The 25,805-nt window shown below is 46.0% G+C and overlaps 1 protein-coding gene across 4 annotated transcripts in view; it reads left to right on the top strand.

Annotated features, from left to right (window-relative positions):
• Positions 1-24,152, top strand: part of KCNN3 (potassium calcium-activated channel subfamily N member 3) — a 174,748-nt gene extending 150,596 nt beyond the window's left edge. For 3 of the 4 annotated variants that reach the window (XM_005898654.3, XM_070367270.1, XM_070367271.1), the window contains 3 exons: positions 7,948-8,075; positions 8,777-8,846; positions 15,515-16,111. In XM_005898654.3, coding sequence (XP_005898716.2) covers positions 7,948-8,075; positions 8,777-8,846; positions 15,515-15,811 — 495 coding nt within the window. In that variant the 3' untranslated portion in view covers positions 15,812-16,111. Of the gene's footprint in view, positions 1-7,947; positions 8,076-8,776; positions 8,847-15,514; positions 16,113-20,087 lie in introns of those variants that run through there. The other variant, XM_070367269.1, reaches the window with a different exon arrangement.
• The last annotated feature ends 1,653 nt before the right edge of the window (positions 24,153-25,805 follow it).

Here is a 25,805-nt window from a genome sequence, read left to right as displayed (position 1 = left end):
ATTGAGGGCTGTACCCGTGGTAGGCCAGCAGGGTTCCATCCAGGGCCCTGCAACCCAGCTGCTTTCCTTCAGCCCCCTACTATGCATGTAGAAGTCGGGCTAGGAATTGGGCAAATTATCAAAGTTACTGGGGAAAAAAATAATTGCTCAGTTGTGTCTGACTTTTTGCTACCCCAGGGACTGTGACCTGCCAGACTCCTCTGTCCATGGGGATTCTCCAGGCAAGCATACTGGAGTGGGTAGCTATTCCCTTCTCCAGGGGATCTTCCCGACCCAGGGATCGAACCCAGGTCTTCTGCACTGCAGGCAGATTCTTTACCGTCTGAGCCGCAAATATACTTCCCTCTATTCTCCTGGAACAATGTAGTACAGGAGTCAAGGATAAGGGTATTTGGCCCCCAAAACCTTCTCAGAAGCTGTTTCTTAGAGCACAGACATTAACAGCCTCTCTGTTTATTCTATTTGCTTTTGAAACCAAGGATATACTTTGTATTTCATGTTATTCCTTTGTCCTCTTCATTTTTCACTGTTTGAATCAGACACTAGAGGAAAATAAAGTTGAAGAAAGCCAGCTCCCTCCTATGACAAGAAAATAAACAATTTTTCTGCACCATGATTGTAGAAGATGAGGTTGTAGTAGCTAATTTCAGTCTTTCTTTCAAACATAGTCTCTAAAATCCTCTTCAAATCTACTTACTTTTTAAAAACTAGGACTGAAAACCTAATCAACAAATATTTATTGCCCATCCACGAGTACAAGGTACCTTTTTAATCGAATAACATCTCACTTGTCTGAGAACACTTAAATCTGTTGAAATGTTCCTTTAATGTCTAATATCTCTTTCCCAGAGAAACAACCAACACGAAAGGGATGGTTCTCACACAGAGAGGATTCTCAAAGCTGGCAAGACTGGAAAGGTTCTTTTATATAACCTTGATTGAAAGGACACTGGCTGTGAGCTTGGCCTGCTCTGGCTTCAGCTCCCCTTCACCTGATCTCAGAGAAGCCCACCTTCCTTCCCCTGGTGATGCCTCTCTCATCCATCCTCCGTCTTCTCCAAATGGCCCACTGTGTCCAGACGGAGTGGCTCATGGGTCAAACAGATGCTAAGCTTAGTCTACTCATAAGATCTCAGTGAATTCACAGAGAAAGATCCAATCGTGGGAGGAGCTCATTGGGGCATAATTGCAAACCTCCCAGGAGTGGACAATTAGCAGATTTAACTGATAAAAGCCATCTCTTACAAGTACACGCAGCCTTAATTCTTCAAACATCTAAGCAAAAAACGAAAAAGAGGAATTCTAACCTATTAATCATTAAAATATTCAAATTGTTCTAGTCTTTATTGGTAATAAAGGCTTCAGCCCAGCCTTTTTACCATTAGAGTCACACTATTTTTATTCATTTATTTCCCAGGGAGGCAGGGGCAGGTGGGGTGGTGGTCTGGTAGCACAGGGTCCAAACTCATTTTCTGGTTTTCGGAGTCACATGGCTTTCCTTCTCTCGCTTGTATAACTTGTCAACCCTGGCCGCAACATCATTTCTGTATTTAATGCAGTCGGATCTTCCCACATGGACTTTGCAGTGTTACTGCCATTGTTAATCTCGAATTACAATTTACTGCTAACTTCTGGGCTACTAGATAATATATATGTAAATTACACACAGAGAGACTATAAAGAAGATCCTAGATCCTCATCTTTTCTCCCACGCAACACTGCACATCCCCGTGTCTCTGTTTTATGCAATGAAACACATCCATTGCAGCTGGACACCACACCCTGTGTTCTGAGGACACCGAGATGAATAGGAGATAGTCCCTGCCCTCAGACTTACTGCCTGTCCTCTGAGAGCACCTCTCCTTTCTAAAGAGCAAGGTAGCTGCCCATGTACACACTTGGCTTAAGAGGTACCAGGAGATGTTCTGTTTGCCACGCCCACTCTCCACATCAAATCTGCAGACACCTCCATGGTGTGGTGGCACCAGCTGAGGACTGTTATCTCTTCATTCTTTCCATGAAGGGTTCCTGCCTCAAATACTTCATCCAAGTACGTTTCCCCCTGAAGTCAATGGGTAAGACAAAAACCAAACCTGTATCTTCCTAACACTAGTGTCTTCTCCTGACTTCCCTATTAATGACATCATCATTCTTCCAGTCTCCAGGTCTGAAATTTTAGCAGCATCTCTGACTCCTCTCTGCTCTGGTACCCACAGGGGTCCAAACAGCTTCGGAATCTGATTCCACCTGGCTAAATCAGCCTCTCCAGGTCCTCTGGGCACCATACTTCAAGCCACCATCTCAGCCTTGTGCCATTTCAGTTGCTTGCTACCTTCTCATCTCACCTGGATCTCCCTTGCCCAAGTCATCCTGTACTTTATCCTGGTGACTCTTCTTAGATGCTGAGACTTAGCTCTGCACATGCCACCAACCTGCTCAAAAACCTTTCTTAGCCCCCCAGAACCTACTGATCAGTGCTAAAGGAAACTTTTCTTTAATTACAAGCATGTGTCAAAGTTTTATCACAATCCTGCTGGGTAAAAAAAAATTTTTCCAGCAGGCTAATTCAAAGGTTTACTCAGAGAAGGGGTCTTTTATCGGAAGAAACAATTGTAGTCATTATTATACTGGGTACAGAAAATCTGGCAAAGGACACTAGATTCCTGGCTGACAGCCGGTAGGACCCACAAGTGGATTCCCAGAACAGGTCTTAATCTTTTAAGAATTAGTCAGATAATCAATTGAGCAGTTATCAGGAATGCTAATTGTCCCCAGAAGGGAATTATAAATTATATCACCCACTAAAGTTCTGTCTCAGACAGATTGGGTACAGTTTTTCTTTAACAATAGTCATAGGAACATTGAGTTTTTGAGCTGGAAGGTTCTCAGGGATGAGCCTCTCAGGCCCAGAGATAGGCGAGGGGGCCCCCCAGCCATATGCCGTGAGCTGGGTCCCAGCCAGGGCTGCTGTTTGTTCTCAGGCTGGTAGGCAGCTCTCCAGCCATAACCCAGTGGGTTTCCCAGAACAGTTAGTTCCTTGGAATTCAGAATAGTGGTGAGGGTCCCAGGTCTGCTGGAAGAAAAAGCCAGTTTACCTCCAAACAAGCTGAGCATCACATTAATAGCATTATGGAACTAGCCTGCTGAATCCACAGATTCAGGACCGTGTTGCTCTGGGGAGAGACCAGACTCCAGCTTTGAACATGGAAGCACAGTCCTGCCTGCTCCCAGCCCCAGTGTCCTGCCAGCCACAGGAGCCCCCATTTCTTAGTGTTCCGTGAGGGCTTCTGGGCGAGGCAGACAGAGGAGCCTGAAAAGGGAATGTGGAGTAAGATGGGGAGGAAGGAGAGTGAGTGTAAGCAGGGAAAGGAAAGAGATGGCAGCCGCAGGAAGCCAGCAGGCAGTGTGGGGTGGGGTGGAGAGTCAGGGTGGCGGATGCAGAAGAGGGGATGTCCGGGCATAATGGACAACTTCAGTGGAGCATCTGAAGACAGGCCTGACCTGAGGGCTCTCAGACTGGGATGTTACCATCCATTCAGATTTATTCATCTACGTTCAACCTCTAGAACCTCTTGAAGTTGTCCAAGTCACAGCTTCTTGCCAGGCCTGATCTGCCCTCCTGCCTTCCTCCTTTCCCGCTTATCCATCTGCCAGGTGCAAACACCCTCTCCCTGGGATGGAGTGCTGGCAGCCTTGTGGGCATGCTAATATTTCTTCTCTGAGGGCCCCACCAATAGGGCTCCTGGAATTACTCTCCCAGGACTCCCTGTGGCTGCTGGAAGCATGGGGAGGCAGGCAAGAAGGGTGCTTCTCCTCCCGCCTCACACGTTCCTCCTGTAACAACCAGCCCCTCTCCCACATAACACAGAGGAGCAGATTACCCTGCAGAGAGGTGGCCAGAGCAAGTTATGGACATGTATAATACAGCCAAGAGCTCAAGGAACAGACATATGTGTTCTGTGTTTTCTTTCACTGGAGGTGGAGGAAGAAGCTGACATTTGTTGCAGGGGAAGAGCATCAGTAAGGCACCAGGTACGAAGGTGCCGGGCAGCCAGGCTCTGTGCTAAGTGTTTGAAGTGCATTCTCGTTGAATCAACCCTGCAATCCCGTTTCACAGGTCAGAACTTACATCACTCTGTAGCACCCTTCTGTGCTGCAGCTACAGGGCATGCTGGCCCCACAGGATTAGAAGCTCCCTGAGGGCAGAAAGGCTATTGGTTTGTGCCTCCCAGGATTCTTACTTCCTAGAACAGTGTGAGCCCCGTCTTTGGGGTGTGGTAAATGCTTTGGGAAGGAATGAATAAGAAAATTGAGTCTCAGAGAGCTTTCCCAACTGGTCCGAAGTGAAGGTGATCGTTTATTCATCCCCTTGTGAGGTTTTTCTGAGGGCCAGTGGAGCAACATAAACATAAAGTGTTGAGCACAGAGCCGGGCACATAGTAAGCACTCAGTGGATGTTAGCTGTCGGTGCTATATGCAGGATCTTAGTTGGACGACTTTCTTGCCCAGGCCCATGAATCTTTGAGCCCTCCCTGCAGTATATAAGTCACTGAGCCTTTTCTCTGGCCACCATCAGAGTGAAAACACACAGTTTTGGGGAGAGAATGAATGGACCCACAGAAACAATTAGCTCACGTACTACGGATTTGGGGGATGGAATAGCCAGTCTTCATGCACAAACAACCCTCTTCTAACTATTCCTGAGTCCATCAGATCATGGCCAAGCTTACCCAGACCTTCCCAGTTCCCTGACCCACCCAGTCTCACCCCCAGAGTATCTTTGGGCCCTGATGCCCCTGCCCATCAGGAGCGCTCAGTAGGTACCCAAACCCCCATCATGAAACAGTGCTTGGGAACCCTGGGAAGCTCAGGGAATCCCAGGAGGTGCACACGACCTCTGCCGCTTCCGACCTCAGTGATGCCCAAAGCAATCAGCCAGGGGAATTGGAGGGAGAACCTGGTCACAATAGCATTTACTGTCGACTCGGGAAAGCACAGTGCAGTTAAAAGCCTATTTCTTTTTCTCTTGCAGATATTGATCTACTTAGCTTTGTGCCAGGCTGTTTGCTGACAATTAATTCAGAGTCAGCACCAAGGCTCGCATTTAACATCGCTTTCCCGAATACGCGGGGGCCTCCTGTTCAAACCCATAAAGACGCTGTGACTGCTTCGCTCAGCTACCCAGGCTGTGCTGTGGGTTTAGTACCTTATATTTGGGCTGAAGTTAAGTGCAGGACCTGGACTCCCTGTGCTGTCATATGCTAAGTGAGGGCCGGGATGATTAAAAACAAATCTAATGTCCTTTCCAGTTCCTTGATCCTGGAAAACAGGAAATAATTTTGTTTGCGTAGAGATGACATCTCGTCAGGTCTTTCTTCAGACCACGTGAAAACCTAATGGTCTTTTTGGACCTGGCTCTTGTTTTGACTCTGCCATTAGCTAGCTGTGGGATTCTGATCCTCACATCCTATCTATCTCTGGAACTGCCATTTCCTCATATTCTCAGTGGGAATTTGGGCCAGATGATGATAACTAACATCTTTCCGGTACTTTACAGTTTCTATAACACTTAAATTCACATTGACTCAGTTTGCCATTTATAACTTTATGGTCTTCGTCTGTGCCTCCGTTTCTTCATCTGTAAAATGGGGATAATATGAGTACCTGCCTGAGAGGGTTGTTGTGAGATTAAATGCATTTGCACGTAAGTGCCCAGTAAATGTTCACTCTTAGCACCATCAGCACCATGGTAATTGCCTCCTAGGGGCCTCAAAACAAACCTTAAGGTAAGGATTTACTTTTCCCATCTTATGGATAATTAAGCACTTACTCCTAAACTGGCAGAACAAGGATTTACCTGCAGGTTTTCCACTTTCCAGTACTGCTGCCCCACCATCACAGAGACCGATGTCAGGGGCTCATCCACGCTGATGTTCCGTGCCTTTATTAGTGTTCCAGGGATGAGACTTGAATAAGTGGGGCTCTGCCAGTCACCCTGAATGCTGGGGCAGGCTTTTCCCTCCTATTCTTCTGGGAGGCTCTCCTAGGATGCTACATGCCTCGGAAAACTGAAGAAACCACCTGTCAAGTTGCCCTCTCCCTACAGATGGGCGGCGAGAGGAGGCCCTCCACAAAGAGGCCCTCCCTTCTATGCTTCCTCTTTTGCCAGGAGGCTGACGTCCACTCTAGCCCCTGAAGAGAACCCCCGTGATGACCCCCACCTCTTCTTCCCCCCTCCTCACCTGGACACTCACCGTTTCCAGCTTCCACTCACCACCACCTGCTTCCTCTCAGGCAAGAAAGTGCCAGAGGTGGGCAATTAAGTCATTTAAAACCATTTTCATGGGAGATTTTTACTGAGCAGAAAAGCAGTATTTATGTCACTTAGACATTTCTGAGAAGACCTAGCTGTTCTTTTAGAACATCACTTCAGCGCCAATGAAAAATATAATCCAGCCTTCGTAATAAATTTTTTAAACACACACACAAAAGTTATCAGCCTACAAAACAATGTTTCCTAAGCCTTCCCACACGTCTCAGTATTTTAACAACGTCCCATCTGTTGATGTCAGTCTGAAGAAGCAGGCCTGTACTCTCCAATTTTATTAAAATCTTTTCTGGCTAGTAACCTGATTTCTACTAGGCTGGCCTACTTACTTCCAGGCCCTGGGCCTGTGGGCCTGTGCCAGTGTGCATGGCTGATGGAAATGGGAACAGTTCATCAAAAATCTGTTTAGCGTGTGCTTAATAAGAAATGTTTCCTCTTGCTCTTGTTACTAATTGCTGAAGATGTCTGTGTTTGGATTAAAACTTTGTCCCCTGCCATCTGGATGCCATTGATATGTCTCAGTTCCATCGTGAGCTGGATGATATCAGTGGTTTCCATGTCAACAGATGACAGCGTCATATGTGGAAATGTGTGATTGCAGTACAGAGAAGGAGCCAGCCTGCGGAAGGAAGCAGCTCTGGTTTCACACCAAAATATCTTCACTGATTTGCAGACCCTTCTTGGAAATGATGTCAGTTTTATGCCAATTATATGTAAAGTTGCAGTGTAACTGATTTGGGCCATTTGGGAAAGGAAACAATGGACTTGTTGATACCTAGAGCTCCATTTGGTGGGAAAGATTTCCTCAAAGAGGCCTTGTAAAATCTGCAGCTGAAGTGAAATCAGTCAGACAGAAAAAGACAAACACCGTATGATATCACTTACACGTGGAATCTGAAAAAGACAACAAACTAGTGAATATAACAAAAAAAACGCAGACTCACAGATAAAGAGAACAAATTAGTGGTTCCCAGTGGGGAGGCAGGGGGGTGACGTAGCAGCCGGGGAGTGGGAGATGCAAACTCCTGAGTGTAAGATAGGCTCAGGGACATATAGGACAGCGTGGGGAGTGGAGCTGATGTTCTGTAATAACTGCAAGTGGAAAGTAACCTTTACATTTTTAAAAATAAATTTTAGTTACATTTTAAACGATTTTTAAAGAAATACAATCTCTAGCTGATAGGAAATCTGTTTACTCTCAGAATCCAAGAGATGTGCCGTGTGCACTAAATAAAAATCCCGTGTAGAGCATGGGACTCTGCATCCAAGGGCAGCAGTGGTACATATTTATCTATTCAAAGTGTACCCCAGGCCTCCAGGCCTCGGTAAGGCAGCCTATCTAAATATAGCAACAGCAGAGGAGAGGCAGTCCCAAAATAATTAAGAGAAAAAGGCACTCCTTAACTTCAGCCTCCAGTCTACTGTATCCAATACAGGATTAATGAGAGATGAATTTTCATCATCCTTTCTGAGAGTTCATGCTTTGATTAAGGAAAAAGATCATTGCAGACTCATTTCCTTGCCAAATCGACTCTCTCGGCAGACCGCCCCCCCAACACGTGTCATGTGAAGCTAGGAACACTCACCTGATAGTCACCTGCTTATTTGCTTTTCCTTAGATCAAGAATGCTGCAGCCAATGTCCTTCGGGAAACGTGGCTAATCTACAAACACACAAAGCTGCTAAAGAAGATTGACCACGCCAAAGTCAGGAAGCACCAGAGGAAGTTCCTGCAGGCTATCCACCAGTGAGTGTGCCCGGGCGGCCAGGCCGCCAGCTGACCAACGGAGGAGCGGCGGGCCCCATGCCCCGCCGGCGTCCGCTCACACGCTTAGAGGAGCGGGAGAGAGCTATTCTGTTCCACTTAACAAGCACAGGGGGTGGTGAACTGGATCCAGATCAGTCTGTTTATTCATTTATTGCACCCGGCCCTGCCAGACATTGGACAGGCTGCCATGGAAGGTAAAAGCTAGATAAGAGCCTCAGGGAGCTCTCACAGTGTACATATGCACACATACATCACATTACAACTGGAAGCAGAGCAAATTGTGATCAGTGCTTTCTATAAGCTAAGTACTTTAAAAAGTATAGTGGAGTTTTAAAAGTAGAGGATGAAAACGTTTAGTCTGACCTGGAAGTTTCGGGAAACCCTGAAAGGCTGAGCATAAGACCTTCAAGGTGGAAGGCACAGCCTTGATAAAGGCATGGAAGCTGGGACATGATCTGAGAGTGGTGGGCAAGCTATAGTGACTAGAGGCAAGCATCCATGGAGATGAGTTTGCTTCCTTGGGGACCTGCCAAGCCCTTGATTCTGGTCAGTTGTCACCCATGTTTAAGGTCCTGGGCTGGGTTCCAAAACCAGATGAATTGACATGGATGTGGAATCAGCTGGTGGGGTGAACCCAGCATGCACTTAAAGAGTATGGCTCTTACGACTGTTTCCCACAGACTGAGGAGCGTCAAGATGGAGCAGAGGAAGCTGAGTGACCAAGCCAACACCCTGGTGGACCTTTCCAAGGTGAGTGGAAGAATCCAAAGACCTCATAAAGGGTTCTCAGACGCTGGCCTTTCATCTGCTCAGGTGTGGCTGTGAGGAAGTGGCCATGGCTAAACTGGACAGACCAGGAAAGTTAAGGCCACTTCCTCCTTCCTTAAAAAATAATCTAGGTTCAAGTTCTTGACATTTGCAAGCTACTAGTGTGTGTTATCGGAGAAGGCAATGGCAAGCCACTCCAGTACTCTTGCCTAGAAAATCCCATGGATGGAGGAGCCTGGTAGGCTGCAGTCTATGGGGTCGCTACAAGTTGGACGCGACTTCACTTTCACTTTTCACTTTCACACAATGGAGAAGGCAATGACAACCCACTCCAGTGTTCTTGCCTGGAGAATCCCAGGGACGGCAGAGCCTGGTGGGCTGCCGTCTATGGGGTCGCACAGAGTCGGACACGACTGAAGCGACTTAGCAGCAGCAGCAGCAGTGTGTGTTACTGACTTTGAAAACCTGGCGTGTGTTCCTTCAGTTCTATAGCTTAGGTCAGGCTTTGCTGGGAATTGATGGACTGTGCTAAGAGTTGACTCATTGGAAAAGACTCTGATGCTGGGAGGGATTGGGGGCAGGAGGAGAAGGGGACGACAGAGGATGAGATGGCTGGATGGCATCACCGACTCGATGGACGTGAGTTTGAACTCCGGGAGTTGGTGATGGACAGGGAGGCCTGGCGTGCTGCGATTCATGGGGTTGCAAAGAGTCAGACACGACTGAGCGACTGATCTGAACTGTAGTCCGTTCAGTGCGTTGCTTGATTAGCTGTACACTGAGTCTGCACAGGGTGAAGCTCACTGATAAGACCAAATGGTGATGATGGCGATGCTGCTGGTCTAGGTCACACCTAGAAGGATCCTTCTGATTTGTGGTTATAATCGTAAGCTCATTTTCCTGCATCCTTCAGTCCTCACAGCTCAAGCTTTTCTGGCCCCCAGTCAGGAGCGGGGGGAGGTGCATTTCTTTCTACCTCATGAAGATGCCAAAGAAGAGAGCCCTCCTTTCAGAGCCCTACAGTCGTTCTGCATTTCTGGCCCTGAATTGCCACAAATACTGTAAAGAAACTCGCTCCTTTTGCGAATCTCTGGACTGAAAGAATCGGAGGCTGCACCGCTGGCAGAGCTGAGTGTAGGCGCCACTGAAGAAAGGACCTCCCCTCCTCAGCTCCTCCTCCTCATTGCCTCTTGATAGAAATTGTATGTCAAGCGTATAGCCCAGGGCCAGGCTGGCAGAACATTCCAGCAGATGTCAATTATCATCACGGAACACGTTCCTTGAGTAAGCAAGAGAAACTCCCTCAGGCAAATTAAACCCCCTTTGAAAAGAGGGTGTAATCAGAGAAATTGCCGGTTCCTGGGCCACGTGCAGTGCCTTGTTCAATGAAGGGATCAGGCCAGAGAAAGGATCTCCCAAGCTTGGGAGGACTTTAATCAGGGAATGTGTGGCTGGCATGGGTTGGGAGAAGCCCACAGGCCTGTTTGTCTTTGCAGGGGGTGCTGAGGTAGACTGAGGTTTCCTGTGAGCCTGGAGGAGGCAAGAATGTGAATGGAATGCCCGAATGCAGAAGGGAACCCCTCACCAGGGTCTAGCGTGCGTTGCTCAACACTCTTGGCTCTTAGTGTCAGAAACCCTTTGGAAGTAGATTTAAAAATGTAGGTGTTTAAGAATACAAGGAAGTCTCATTCCAGGCAGAACCTCAGGGCAGGCATGTGGTTAGACTTCAGGAAAGAACTAACCAGAAGTGGACCTCACCCCAGGAAATAGGTGCCCACCCTCTCTTCTCTCTCGTGTTCAAGTGCCTGCATCAGTTCTCTCTTTCTTCCTCTCCCCCATTTCCTGACAACTTTCTATGCCCCTTGTCTCCCTGGCAGGCCCCTATCCAGAGAGTCCATGTTCTAGTTCTAGCCACAGGCAAAGACAAATTGACTGGCCTCCTATTGGTCTTAATTCTAAATTCTCAGAAGGGATGAGATTGCTGGCCAATCTGGGTCACATGTTCACCCTCAGACCAATCACCTGAGGCCAGGAGGAGGGTCAGGTAAGGCAAACATGGCTGGGGAACCCATGCTGGGGGATGCAGGAATGGTCACCAAGCCCCAAGATATTTCTTTAACAAGTAGCCGTATTTCTGCCTCTGTCACCTGGTAGGACACTCTGTGGCTAGAGTTCTCCTGGAAATAGTGGACACCCTGGACTTTCAAGCCTGCATTTCTTCATTGTCAGTCACTGCCTATCACAGAGATGGGGCTCCTGCAGAGCAGACTGGGTGAAGCAAACTCCATTAATTGGAAAGAGGCTCACAGAAACTGGGTGGGAAAACTAAACCATCGATAACTGGAAAGAAAGGCTGTGGAGGAAAGGGTTAAGGGAAGGTGTCTGCTGGGCTGCAGGGGTGGTGTGAACTCTGCCACGCTTCATCTTTCCTCCCAGGAGGCTCAGCCAAGGTCCTGGCAGCAGCCTAGCATCTTTCACACTGGTCCACATTCCCCCCTGGCATCTTGTCGCCAAGCAACAAAACAGGGGAGACAATAATAACACGGTGTTCTCTCCTTTCCTCTCTGCGCTTTGTCCGCCCAGCTCACCACTTCCCACCCCTGTCCTGTGGTCCTCTTGAGATTCAGAAAAGAGCATGTGGCCTCCAAATATCACTTGCTCTACGGAAGAGCTCTCTTGTAAGGTGGCAGAGTTGGGGGGCCGGGGAGGGGTGTGTGTGCTGGGGCTCTTTATACCTAGCTTCAGTGTCTTCCATTGAGATGTAAAACTCCTTCCCCACATCTGAGGCTCAACTGATCAGATAAGGTGATATCTGTGAAAATGCTCCAAAAACTATAATGGTTCTGCACCCGGTAGTTCTGATTAGAAATCTAGATGAGGAAACCAAGATCCCAAGGAACAAAGAGACCATCCCAAGTTCGGTCTGTTGGCGAGCTGCCATGCTGGGGCTGGGACCCAGGGGCCCAGACTCAGTCCAGAGCTCGCCAGGGTGCCCCTGCAGGCAAATCCATTCGTGGTTTTGTACATTCCGGGAAGAACATGCACCTTGAGGAGCTTCTGTGAATGTTAATTAATAAAGGAAGCACTGCCACCCCTAAACACCCTCTCCTCCGAGAGGGCCACAGTAGAGTCCTGCCCTGGAGAAGTCACAGCTGCCTCATTCCTTCTGGGGCTGCAGCCAGTTTCCTGGTGGGAAGGTATCGCGTGTGCGTGCTTAGTTGCTCAGTCATGTCCGACTCTGTGCAACTCCATGGACTGTAGCCTGCCAGGCTCTTCTGTTCATGAGGTCTCCCATGCAAGAATACTGGAAGGGGTTGCCATTTCCTCCTCCAGGGGATCTTCCCGACCCAGGGCTTGAGCCCACGTCTCCTGCACCTCCTGCATTGGCAGGTGGGTTCTTTACCATGTGCCACCAGGGAAACTCTGGGAAGGTATCACTACACTCTCAATGCCCCTTCTCCTATCTCCCCTCTGGCTTCTCACATTTTGCCACCTCTAACTCTTTTTTCATTCGCCTCACTTCCTATTCCCTTGGCCCCTGCCTGCACCCATGGTTTCTGCATCTTCCTGGAGTAACTTGAAATTTCAGGTGAAATAGGATCAGAGTGTCACTGGCAAATGACCAGAGCCACAGTACCTGCAGGTGAGGCTTGGAGGGTACAAAGCAACAGCAAACCCAGCTCTGCCCTTGCAGCCACTGCTGCCGCTGCTAAGTCGCTTCAGTCGTGTCCGACTCTGTGAGACCCCATAGACGGCAGCCCACCAGGCTCCCCCGTCCCTGGGATTCTCCAGGCAAGAACACTGGAGTGGGTTGCCATTTCCTTCTCCAATGCATGAAAGTGAAAAGTGAAAGTGAAGTCGCTCAGTCGTGTCCGACTCTTAGCGACCCCATGGATTGCAGCCCACCAGGCTCCTCCGTCCACGGGATTTTCCAGGCAAGAGTACTGGAGTGGGTGCCATTGCCTTCTCTATGCAGCCACAGAAACACCCAACAATGTGTTCCTGAAGTCTCCCAAGAATCTTGCTCCCAAGTCTAATGCCACTTGTTAATTTCCAAGGAGAAATGTGACTGTCATGTTGATAAAGTCCCTACAGACCAACCCAGGAAGCCAAATTATAACCAAAAAGTTGCCTGATAAGAGTAGAGTCAGAACCATGATGGTAGTGAATGGAACAAAAGTGGTTTCATTTCAATTGAATGAATTGCATTTGCAGGATCATTAGATGTGCAGTGGGCAGGACTTTGTACTGGTGAGAGGGGGGCCAGGAGAGGACGGTGCCCGGGTTTCAGGTGGGAACAGCGTGAGTGAACGGCCTCTCCTAGGGGTAAGGAGCACTGGCAGAGAACAGAGGTAGAACGGAAGATGGCGCACTTGGAGTGAGTTGCATTTGTTTAGTATTCCGCTGACCTGGTTTATACTTCAGGCCCAGAAGACGAGTTTATTACTCTCAAGTTGTATTTTATTTGCAGTTCCCTGGAGGTACTCCATGTCTGCTCTCCTGCTCTCACAACCTCGTTCAGGGTTCATTCACAAAAACTTCCTGAGCACCTGCTCTCCAGAGGTGGGCCCTGGGCTGGGCCCCCACGGGACTCTTCTCTCCTTTCCTTCAGCCACTCAGGTCTCAGCAGGAAACACTGGGAAATCTTCTAGTTATATGGAAATAAGTTGTGGTACAAGAGGTCTTCTCCCATCAGTTAAACTTTTACATTGGCTGAAGAATGGAAGGGCAGAGGTTTCCCCCTGAGACAGCACTTCATTCATTCACTAGTTCTACCAACAGCTTTTGGTGCTGACCATGTGCAACAGATCCCCTTGCTAGGCACATCTATGAATATTTATTCTTCAAAAAATGTTAGCTGAGCATCTCTTATGTGCCAGATACTATTTTAAGTCCTTGGGACACGTCAGTGAACACAATAGGCAAAGGTCCCCGCCCTGGAGGGGATTTCATTCTAGTGGGAGAGGGCAGACAATATGCAAAAGAAACAGCAGATAGTTAGTGTATTAGAAGACAACATCAAAGAAAGGAAAGCATTGAGCAGGGTTAGCGGGTCAGGAGTGGAGTGGGGACAAGGTGCCTTATTAACAGGGGCGTGGGGGAGGGGAGGGGATTTTTTTTTTAATTGGAGTCTACTTGCTTTACAATGTTGTGTTAATTTCTGTTGTATAGCAACGTGAATCAGTCATATGCATACATATATCCCCTCCCTTTAGAGCCTCCCCCCTGCCCCCATCCCACCCCTCTGCTGCTGCTGCGTTGCTTCAGTCGTGTCCGACCCTGTGCGACCCCATAGACGGCAGCCCACCAGGCTTCCCCATCCCTGGGATTCTCCAGGCAAGAACACTGGAGTGGGTTGCCATTTCCTTCTCCAATGCATGAAAGTGGAAAGTGAAAGTGAAGCCGCTCAATCGTGTCCGACTCTCAACGACCCCATGGACTGCAGCCTACCAGGCTCCTCCGTCCATGGGATTTTCCAGGCAAGAGTACTGGAGTGGGGTGCCATTGCCTTCTCCATCCCACCCCTCTAGGTTATCACAAAGCACCGCTATGAGCTCTGTATGCTATACAGAGCTTCCCACTAGTATCTGCTTTAAACATGGAAGTATATATATGTCAGTGCTACTCTCTCAATTTGTCCCACCCTTTCCTCCTGTGGGGAGGTGATTTTTAAGGGAGGTTTAGAGGAGGTGAGGCTGTCGGCCATGGGATGTGTATGGGGTGAGTACTGGTGATGGGCGGGTCCCAGGACACTGGGAGATGGCACGAGAGCAGGATGTTTACTGGGGGGCAGTGTCAGGACCATACCTGTCAGAGAGAGAGGCGGGTAGAACGTGGCAGAAAGAAAGTCTGAGCCATGATACGATAGACAAAGTCTTCGACTGGCCCACGGCAGTTCCCAAGGTGGACTGGCCCTTCAGAGGTGTCCCAAATTGAGGCAATGTCTGTTCTTGACCAGGCAGGAGAGGCGCTATAATCTCTGCAAGGCGGCTCCCTTTCACTGCAACTCAGGCCAGAGTGAGTTTCTTCAGATAATCGTACATTCTGGCGGCGGTGTTGAAAGTGAGCAGGGGGCGGAGCAATGACTTCATTACTATGTGTAGTTATTATTAACTTCTATTTTGTAAGGAAACCAAGGTTCAGAGTGTTTAAGGGACCTGAGGGAGGGTGCACTGTTAGTGAGCAGCATACATGTACTTGAACCCTGGCCTACCGATGATGAGTCTGTTGCATTGTCCACTCCCTGCCTCAGAGCCCTCTCTTTTTAATCAGTAGGTGTCATTGCTGTATTAGCTGAGAGGTTGGATGCAGTTAGAAACGGAGGACACATTAGGGACTTGTTCTATTTCAGAAGTGCTGCTGCTTTTCCATCCTACCTATTTTCTAATATATTTTTAAAGGTAATATGCATTCTTTTTGTAATAAAACAATAACAACATAAAAATCACTGTGCCAGGAGCCTCCATGTCTTTAAGAAAGTAAACGGCTTCTCCATCCTTGGCCAGAGCAGACACAGCCGATGTGGAAGCTGGTCCCTGGAGAGTGGTCTTTCCATTGTCATCTGGCAGAGCATCTCATTTTTCTCATCACAGATTCCCTGTGATGACCTGTTGTCTTCCCACCTCTCACCTCTCCATCTCCCCAAACAGATGCAGAATGTCATGTATGACTTGATCACAGAACTCAATGATCGGAGCGAAGACCTGGAGAAACAGATTGGCAGCCTGGAGTCTAAGCTGGAGCACCTCACCGCCAGCTTCAATTCCCTGCCCCTGCTCATCGCCGACACTTTGCGCCAGCAGCAGCAGCAGCTCCTGTCTGCCCTCATGGAGGCCCGGGGCGTCAGCGTGGCGGTGGGCACCACCCACACCCCACTCTCCGACAGCCCGATCGGGGTCAGCTCCACCTCCTTCCCGACCCCATACACAAGTTCAAGCAGTTGCTAAATAAAACTCCCCACTCCAGAAGCATTACCCATAGGTCTTAAGATGCAAATCAACTCTCTCCTGGTCACTTTGCCATCAAGGAACATTTCAGACCAGGGATCGTAAAGAAGAGACACCGAGCTAATTAACTAACTCATGTTCATTCAGCGTGCTTGGTTTGATATGCCTTGAAACCAGAAATCTAATCTCTGTTTAGGTGCCTCTACTTGGGAGCAGGAAGAGGAGATGACAGGAAGCGACGCCTCTGGCAGGGCCCTTGCTGCAGAGTTGGTGGAGAACAGAAATCCACGTTCAATCTCAGGTCTTCACGTGGGGAGGGGTGGGGGGTCAGATGCACTGAAGTAGCCAACAGTGAAGCCAGCCTGGAGGTGGGTCCCGCTGGGGGGAGGGTGTGGTATCAGGCTTGGGAGTTGGGTTCCTCACCCCTGGGGTCCTCCAGCCCACTGCTTTCCTTTCCTTTTGTCTAAGGAAGCCCCCAGAGGACAAAAGTAAGAGAGAGCTGTCCACAGCTTGCCAAAATAGATGTTCTTTCCTCCCATCCCTTACACAGTCATAAAATTTAGACTGAAAGAAAATTTGATGAATAAAAAGCCAGACTCTCCATTCAATATTAATACTCATATAAACCCATGTATTTGCAAGCGTGTGCATGCACACACACACACACACACACACACATCCCACATTCAACCCAGGTCTTCTCTTGTTTGCACTTGACCCAAGTAAAGAGGGACCTGGTACCTTACTCTGCACACAATAGGCACTCTCTAAATGCACGTTGAGTTGGTCTGAATCTGGATGTGGGTGCTGTCAGTTCAGTGGGTTTGCCAGCGTTGCCACATTCTGAGCCTCACTGAAGACGCAGGTCCCTTCAAATACAAAACAGGGCACACCATGCTTGCTTTGAGACGAATGACAAGCCAAAATTGGCATTCTGGAGAGATAAGCAGCCTTCTAAAAATAACAGCTTCTGCAGAGTTTTTATCTCGTATCCAAACAAGCAGTGTTCCACGGGAGTGCATGATCAGGTGTGTGGATATGAGGGCAGGGGAAGAGGATCTGTGCACGCATGCACACACATGTGTGAATAGGTGCAACTCCAGGACACCTTCATGAATAGAAGTATTGTCTGGGGGTTTGTTCAGTGATGTTTATCCAGTAACAGTTTTCCAGCCCCCGATGTTAAGAGCACAAAGGTGTCAAGGGCCTCACATGAGAGCTTGGAGGAGAAGTGAGGATGAGTGACCCAGGTGGTCCCTTCTATGTGACCTAAAACCACACCAAAGTGGAAGGTTCTGAAGATAAAGGGAGCCCTTAGGGAACACTGTGGGTAAGATAAGGTGCCATAGATTTGTCAGTAGCCTATTCCTATTGTGCCACGTTTATCTCGGTGCAAAAATTATTGTAATACTTCTCCAACTTCAAGAGGCTCCAGAAACATCCAGATCCAGTGTATGACAGGCATTGTGAGGACAGGGCATCCGGATGCAAGATATTTTTCTCATACCATCATGTAACTATACATAATGCTTGTGATGTGAAAACCATCCAACTAGTCATCACATTTCTCATTCCAAGGTCTCTGACTTCTGCTTGTGGGGACTTAAATGATACTGTAGGGAACATTTCATCTGTTTAGGGTAAAATGAAGGATGTCATCTGTGGTGTGGATGATGGTCCTGTGGGGCATCCCAGGACAGCATCACCTTTCTGAGAGCAGAGTCTAGCTGTGTACAGCTCTGGGCCTGGTCTTCTAAGGACAAGAGAATAATCAGACAGCAAAAGGTAGACAACCTAGGAAGGCCACTCTTTCAAGAAGACCTGGTCTCTTGTTAAATTTCTTCTTTTATCTTTTTGTATTGCTATTGCTCTTCCCTCGATGGCCTCACTTTTATCTCAATAACTCCTTTGAGCATTTTCCTTGGTGGTTCTGTATACCATAGATGCCACACTTACTGCTGGCTTTTCTTTTTACTTGTTATTTTTACCTATCGATTATCTAAAAGATCCGTATCCTTTTTTATGTCCCAAGAATGGTGCTCCTGTTTTCAGTGACAGCTGAAAGTGTAAACAGACAGATAAGCAGAAGAAATAACCATGTGTTTTCTTTGTGGCATTAGTTCATTTCACAGGTCAACCTGAGCGTGCCAATTGCGATCATCTAAACTGCAGCCCTCAACTCTTAATTCCTACTCACTCTTCCCATTCCCCAGGTAGCCCCATGATGTGTGTGTGTGTGTGTGCACACGTGCACATGTAGGGATTTAATTTGAATTTCAAACAAATGGCATGCAAGATTCCACCGCTACGCCTCCTGCCAAAAAGTATGTGCAGACTGTCACTGACCCATTGTTGTCCGTGGGTGGCTCTTCTTTAACCCATCACTAATGCTGTTCACTTGGGTAAATCCTAATGACCAAGCTAGCAACACTAGCAAAGAGAGTGTCTGGAGATACTTTCAGCAACAGCAGTCACTGGTATCCTAGAAACACACAGGTGTTTGTAGTGTGACTAGACCTATTGGTAGTGCAATAGCTAAGTAAGGTTTTTCTCCTTGGGAAAAGAGTATTTACTCTTCAAAAAAAGAAAATGATCTAATTCGCATTTTGACCCTCCAGTGGTAAATGGGACGCTGCTCCTCTGCACTATTTCAGCTTTAGGTGGGGAAGTTACCTATTCTCCTGCAAGTACAATCAACCTTTGATGACTTAGGTATTGATTATCCAGGATGTCACCCACCCGTTTCCTTCCTACAGCCCTTCTTTTGGCTAAGTCCACTGAGCCTCAGCATCACAGTCAGATGGGAAAGGGGGCCGGCTGGGTTTTCGTGTTACACCTTCTTGTCCTGTAATTTCAAGTTTGGTGGTAGAGGAGATTTAATTACCTACTCAAGAGTTGGCTATATGAAAAAAAAAACAATTAATTATGGTAACCTCACTCCAGTACTGAACTGATTGAGTTCTTCCCCCTTCTGGAAGTCAGACCCAGTGGCCAACCCCTCCTATAATCTTTCTGTTAACTCAATGTCAGATCAAAGTATACTCTGATATTCCCTAAAATATCTAGACACTTGAATTAAAAATATAGAGCCACCCTCTCATTGCTTAAGCCATATTATAGCTTCATGTACTGTAAAGGCAGGGATGTATATGATTACTTAAGACCACTAATCTCAGTGGGATTTCAGGACAGAACATCAGTTGGTAAGTTATACCAGACTAGGGGCTCACCCCTCCTTAGATTGAAGTCCAAATAAAAATCTGCATCATTGGATCAAAGGCCACATATGTGTGATCATCATCAATAAATGATCATAAAGTGTGTATGAACTGCTCTTGCCATCCTCATAATATGTAACTTCATGACATCATATCTCTAGAAAGGTATAATACAATGCAAAAGAGCAAGAGGGGTAAGGCCTTGAATCACCACTAACTTCTGACCTCAGCAAGTACCAGTGGTGTAACAATAATCTCGTAAGTGAGAAGGTATAGAAAATGTATTCACAAGTAAATTCTAAAGTGTGGAGCAAGTGCAAACTGTTGTTGTATATTAAAGGCTGGGAAGAAACAATATTGAAGAAATAATGATTTTAATACATTTAGGGCTTTCCCCTTTGATATTTTATAATTTCTTATAAATAAATCATGATGGAAGAGAATAAATCTAGAGACACAGAATCAGAATAAATAAAAATCTAACACTGGATCCACATCTTTGGCCAATGAATATAACCACCTCAGACCTCAATTTCTCTATACTTAAAATGAAGACAACAATTAATATTCTTAAGTGTGAAGTATTCAATAGATTTTAAAATGGAATCACTATTGTCAACAACACCAGCCCAAACCAACTCTGTCTAGTCCACACTTTGGTGTTGCCTCAGAATGTACTCAGTAGTTACCAAAAAGTAATTCTTACATATTGACCTATGTGAAATTAGCAGGGAGAGAAGCATGGGATTAGCACATAGTCCCAAGACCTCTCTCCTCCTTCAGAGTGCACCTCATCAAACAATGCACCCCAAATTAAGAATCAGTGTTTCATTCCAGAACCCATGATGTTGCTACCATCACAGTACCAAATTGAGATGCTATGAAGTCATTGCACTACCAGTAGGTTACTGCTCTTTTAAAGTTACTGCTTTTAAATCGTAAAATATATCCCCTGTTCTGCAGTCATCCCACTTCCCTAGATGTTGCTTAGAAGCAGATGAAGGCTCGGACGTCATCATTTTGCTGCCCCTATTGACTCTGCACGCATTCAATTTCAGTACCTTAGACAGCTACCTGATGGCTTCCTGGTAGGCGGGAGCAGCCTCTTCCCTTCCCATCCTTCCGCTGCAGTCGGTCGGCTTAATGACACCCTGGACAGCATCCCTTCCTTCTCTACTGCCGCCAAAGTAAACGTTGTGGGAACGGGATCACTGATACCACTCAGAAAGGAATGTTACAGGGATAGCAATATTAAGTGTCTGCCTCTGGTAGTAGAATATAGGTGAGTTGCTCTTCATCCTGAAAGCTTGTGCCAAGCTGCATGAATAGAAATTAACACTAAACTCCTGTCAGACAAGTAATATGTAGATTTTTCCTAAAATAGACTGAAGCTTATTAAAAAGTTCTCAGTGGAATGGTATAGAAATATATACAGATAGATAAAGAAAAAAAAATAACTGTGATCTTTTTCCTTACGCCATTACTGGAAATGCCCAAATATGAACTGGAGTTCCCTCTGAACAAAACCATTATCAAATCGTCAACGTATGACCTCCAAATCTAGGTGCCGAGTGCCCTGCCACAGTTGTTTACACACCTGAGGAACGTGTTCTGGAAGCTGTACTCTTGGGCTTGGACCATGTGTTGAAACAAAACAGACGTTGTGACCAACCAAGCTGATGGAGGAAAAGCACAAAATCCAATACCAACCTATAGTTCAGATCCCAAAGAGATGCTGAATTTATAGCCAAAAAATTTTTTTTGACAAATCAAATGTCAATCTGATCGGAACAGCCAACATCAAAGTTCACAGAAGAAGGACAGGGAATAAACAACATTCTCTAGCTGTATCATATTGTCTCAGTTTTTGAACCTCAGCCAGGACTGATCTACCTTCATCAGACACACTTTTTAATGGCGCAACAACTCAGTATTGGTCCCAGACTCTCCATTCTGCACTGACCAGAAGAGAACAACAAGAGGGAGCAGCAGGATGTCAATGGAGGAAATATATCCATGGCGAACTCAGAGACTGATGTGTTTATATTCAGAATCAGATGAGCTTCAATATGAATTTGCATCTTGCCTCTGTACTGCTTGCTATTTTTTAATGATAGGAGAAAGTATAACAGTTTATTTTAAATATGAAATATATTGCTATATTATAAAATATATTGTAACTTTCAATTAACATTTTGTATCAAATTAGTCTTTAGCAGGTACAGTGTCAACCTGCCCTCCCAACGACTGTTTCTGGGTACACATCACTGTTGGTGACTGCCTGACACCCAGACCAAGAGTCCTCAGCCTCCTGAACTGCCATATTCTAATTCTCTGAGACCTAATAGAGATAAAAGAACGTTATACCCCACTTAGAAGACTAATTCTACCCTAAATTCTTTCAAGCCATTTCAGAAGAGATTTTAAAAGCCATCACTCCTTTAGTAGCTGTGCAAAGCCAGTTTAATTAAAGGGCAGGCTCTTTCTATCTAAATGCAAAGGCCCTGTTACATAAATGATTTATCTCAAACTCAGCCAATCCGTTTTTCCTTTGGCAATGGCAGAATGGGGCATAAGGAAGGGTCTTGTTCTCCTGTGATACAAAAGAGTCAGAATCCTAGGCATTGTAAGTTTCTCTGTGTCAGAGTATAACTGGGATTGGAATTCCATTTCCCTGGGGGCCCAGTGAGAGCCCAGCGGGCAGTTATGCTTTTCCGAGTTGGCTCCTTGAGGGAGCCAGGTTTCCACACATTTAACCACAACATGGAGGACAGCTCGTAAGGGAATGAAGGGAGGAGGCAGGACATGCAAAGAGCTGGGCTTCCTTTTCTGCTAGTTTAGCTGGGAGGAAAGAAAGAGTTTCCATCAAGATGTTTTTCTTTATTGGCAAAACTGTGACAAATTTTCTACTTCAGCAACTACGATATCGATGTCCTTCCTTCTCTGATAGAGCAGTTGAGACACATGTGTAAACTTTCTCACTTCCCTCCTTTGGCCATGGGACTATTTGTAGATGAAAACAGGATGCATTTGGTCATGGAATGAAGGTTTCCTGGAATCAGTGGCCTCCTCCCGAGGAGGACCCTTGCTTGTTGTCACATTGGTAAAATATTGCACAGGTGCACACCAAGTAGCATCAGGATAGATTCTTCAACCGAGCGTATCTCTTCCCTTCACAATCTCTGAAAATTCACACAGATGTACTGAGAGTGCAAAACAGTAGGTTTTCTCCTGGGAGAAAGGCTGGAATCCTCTCACACTTCCATTTTATTTGAGCTTAAATATAGGTAAGGCTGGGGCCTCCGTGATGTTATTCATGCCATCCGGAAGAGGAATATCTAAATGCCCAGCTTCAATCTGCTCATGTGGCTGAGAGCTAACTTGGAGACACTTTTTATTCCGTTTTTATTCATTGAGCCTTTTATTTTGTATTGGAGTAGAGCCGATTAACAATGTGGTGATAGTTTCAGATGGACAGCAAAGGGCCTCGGCCATACATATACATGTATCCCTTCTCCCCCAAACTCGCTCCCATCCAGTTTCCCACATAACATTGAGCGGAGTTCCCTGTGCTATACAGTTTATCCTTGTTAGTTATCCATGTGAAATACAGCCGTGTGTACCTGAGCACACATTGTATTTTTATTGAGCTGAATTCTCTCAGTCTCTATACTGGTCCTCAGTTACATGTTTGGCTGAGCTCCATTAAAGCCATCAGAACTCCTGGGCACCTGTTTTTAGCAAGTTACTCACTTGGTAATGGAAATTAGTTTATTCTCAATTTTATAATTGACTGATGATTGTACTGGTGGTAATTTATTTGTCTCATAATACTTTTCTGCTACTAAATAGAACTGTCTCTTTTGGCTTTTCCTTCTAGCTGTTCTCAGACGAAGACTTCTACGTTTATAGAGAGTGTTCTGATTTTTCTACTCAAAGTTATTATTCCATCTAGAATTAAGAAAACCAATACAAATTCCTGATTTGGGGAAAATGGGACCTTTGGACAGTAATTCAGGCATATAGCTATGTGCTGACAGTTGTTAAGTCAAAGTGTGGTCCACAGATCGGCAGCATTAGCATCACTTGGGAACTTGTTAGCAATGCAGAATCTCGGGCCCCATCCCAGACCTACTTAATCATATTAGGCATTTTAACAAGGTCCCCATGTGGTGTACATATTAATTGTAAGCACTGTCCTGACCACACAGCAATGGTAAATAACATTATTACTATTCAGAAAATCAAACTATTTCTTCCTTGACCCTCATGTATAGAATTCTTTGATGAAGTAAAGGTCCCATATGATGATAAAAACAAATGCACCTTAAAATTCCTCTTGAGGTCAGATAGCTCAAGTGGTATATACAAAGAAGCAGTCTTTTCCCAGTCTTATTTTAAAAATACTCGCTTCCTAGCCTTGAGCCATCTCAAAGCACTTAGCAAAAGCTGGCAGGGCCATCAGAATATCAGGTGGTTCCTCGGGTCAGGTCCCCGGGAAGGCCACCTGGCTCCCTGCTCAGCATAATGCAGAAATAGCTGCATCTGTGTTCCTCCCTTGAGAAACTCAGCATCCCATCAGTGGGAACTCTCCTCCCTAGGGGAAACTAGCAAGAGAAGTTAGTTTAACCATCTAGAAACATTCCTAATCTCTCTTTAAACCAAGTCTCTTATTCGTTACACCAACCAGACACTCTGAGGTAAGCAAGGAAAGGTGTGAACTGTGATATTGGCGCCATGAATTGATATGTACCCAGAAACAGTTATGTTCTGAATTAATGGCTTTAACCTGTTCATTGTAAAAAGTGCCTTGGACTTCAATCTAAAGAGGTCAGTATAAATATATGTGTGTGTGTGTGACATATGTAGGCAAATATTTACATATTTATACATACATAGGTGCACACACATATACCCTGCACATTCATATATAACATATACATACATATATAAGTGCTTCGTAAGATATCATATTGCTATTTGCAGCTCCATTTCTTTTGTCTCGTCCTATGCTTATTTGTTCAGTGAGACCTTTACATAGAGAGGTTCTATCCAGGACATTGATGTATTTTTTTGTTTGTTTTTTACTTTTTATTAAAAAGGTAAAGGATATAAAAAGTCAAGTGCCTGAAGGTTTTGAATGGAACTGTGGTCAACTTTCTCAGGTCGCCAAAAAGGAAACTGAATTTGCTTGCGGGAACCATTTTTCTGTTTCAGTGGCTTTGTTCTCCCTCTGCAGGACTGCCTAAGTAAAAGTGGTTACAGTGATTTTGTAATTTCATTATAATCCATTTTAACAGCAAACCTTTTGTTCACTGTAGTGCCAAGTTCTCTTCACACAGCAGCATCAGAAGGCTCTGATCCTTATGAGCTAGGCATGGTTTTGTTGTCATCTGAAAGACTAAATTGTAGGAGATGGGGTTCAAATACTGCTTGGGTTTCCCAGGTACCTCAGAGGTAAAAATTCTGCCTGCCAACCAAGGCATGGGCTCGATCCCTGGGTCAGGAAGAGCTCCTAGAGAAGGAAATGGTAACCCACTCCAGTATTCTTGCCTGGGAAGTCCCATCGACAGAGGAGCCTGGCGGGCTACAGTCCATGGGTCACAAAAAAGAGTTGGACATGACTTAGAGACTAGCCAAACAAATATTGCTTCTGTTTAGTAGCACTCACAGAAGGACAAGTAGAAATTTCTCTCCCTGAACCAGGTGAGACTCTAAGATGGCCAGCCAAGGGACCCCAGTGAATGTTCTAGAGCTCCTGCTCCCTGCCTTTCTATAATAACACAATCATCTCTATTGATCAGCCTGTCTACCAAAGGTCATCTCGTTCTATGGTGGACAGCTTTTAAGGGACCCGCCTCTCTGGTTAGAAGCTCTCCAGAGTCCCAGGCAGAGTCCCAGGCAGAGTCCCATGGTTCCCATGGCTCTGTTCATGAGCTCAAGGAAACACTTTACTTCTTCACATCAGCTAAGTCTTCTCTCCATTTCCCTGCCCAAGTGGCAATGCCCTCATGACAGCCAGGGCCAGGCCAGAGAGGCAATGCCCACTCACGGTGTCAATCAGAAGAGACACTTTGAAATAGCAGAGGGGCCCAGAAGGACAACCAGTCTCTCCAGCTGTCCCACTACTACGGCCTCATTTGTGGAACGGTCATTAAGAAGGCTTGGCAGGACTTCCCTGGTGGCTCAGTGGTAAAGAATCCGCCTTGTAGTGTGGGGGACGTGGGTTTTATCCCTGGAAGATTCCACTTGCATGTGCTGCAACTCAGACCCGATGCATGCAGTCAAGTTAATTAATTTTTTTAAAAGGCTTGGCAAACCAAGTTCCCCAAATTGAAACCCCCATACCATACTGTTCTCCCCATGAACTCTCCTGTAGTTCTAGATAAAAAAGAAGAAGAAAAAGAAAAACGCAATTTAGGTACTTTCAAAACCAGTATCTAATATTTGAGGGTTTTTTCTCAGTTAAAATATTTTCAAAAAAATCTAGCTATATTTCTGTAGCCATTCATTACTTAAAGCTCTTTCCAAAATCCCTTATTGAAGGAATGCATATACCAACCCAGTGATTACAAAACAACAATACTTCATACTTAAAAACAATAATAACTTTCATCCAAGGACCTCAAATGTCAATAATTCAGTTATCACCCTGTGAGGTAGATGACAAATATTATTCCCATTCTTCAGATGGGAAAATTGAGCTAGAGAAAAGCAAGCAGCAAATAACTTATCAAAGTCAGGAGTTAAGCTGAAAATACAACCTAAGACTTTTC

Source organism: Bos mutus, chromosome 3 (assembly GCF_027580195.1).
Source record: "Bos mutus isolate GX-2022 chromosome 3, NWIPB_WYAK_1.1, whole genome shotgun sequence".
Taxonomy (NCBI): domain Eukaryota; kingdom Metazoa; phylum Chordata; class Mammalia; order Artiodactyla; family Bovidae; genus Bos; species Bos mutus.
This window is presented reverse-complemented; position numbering and strand designations above follow the sequence as displayed.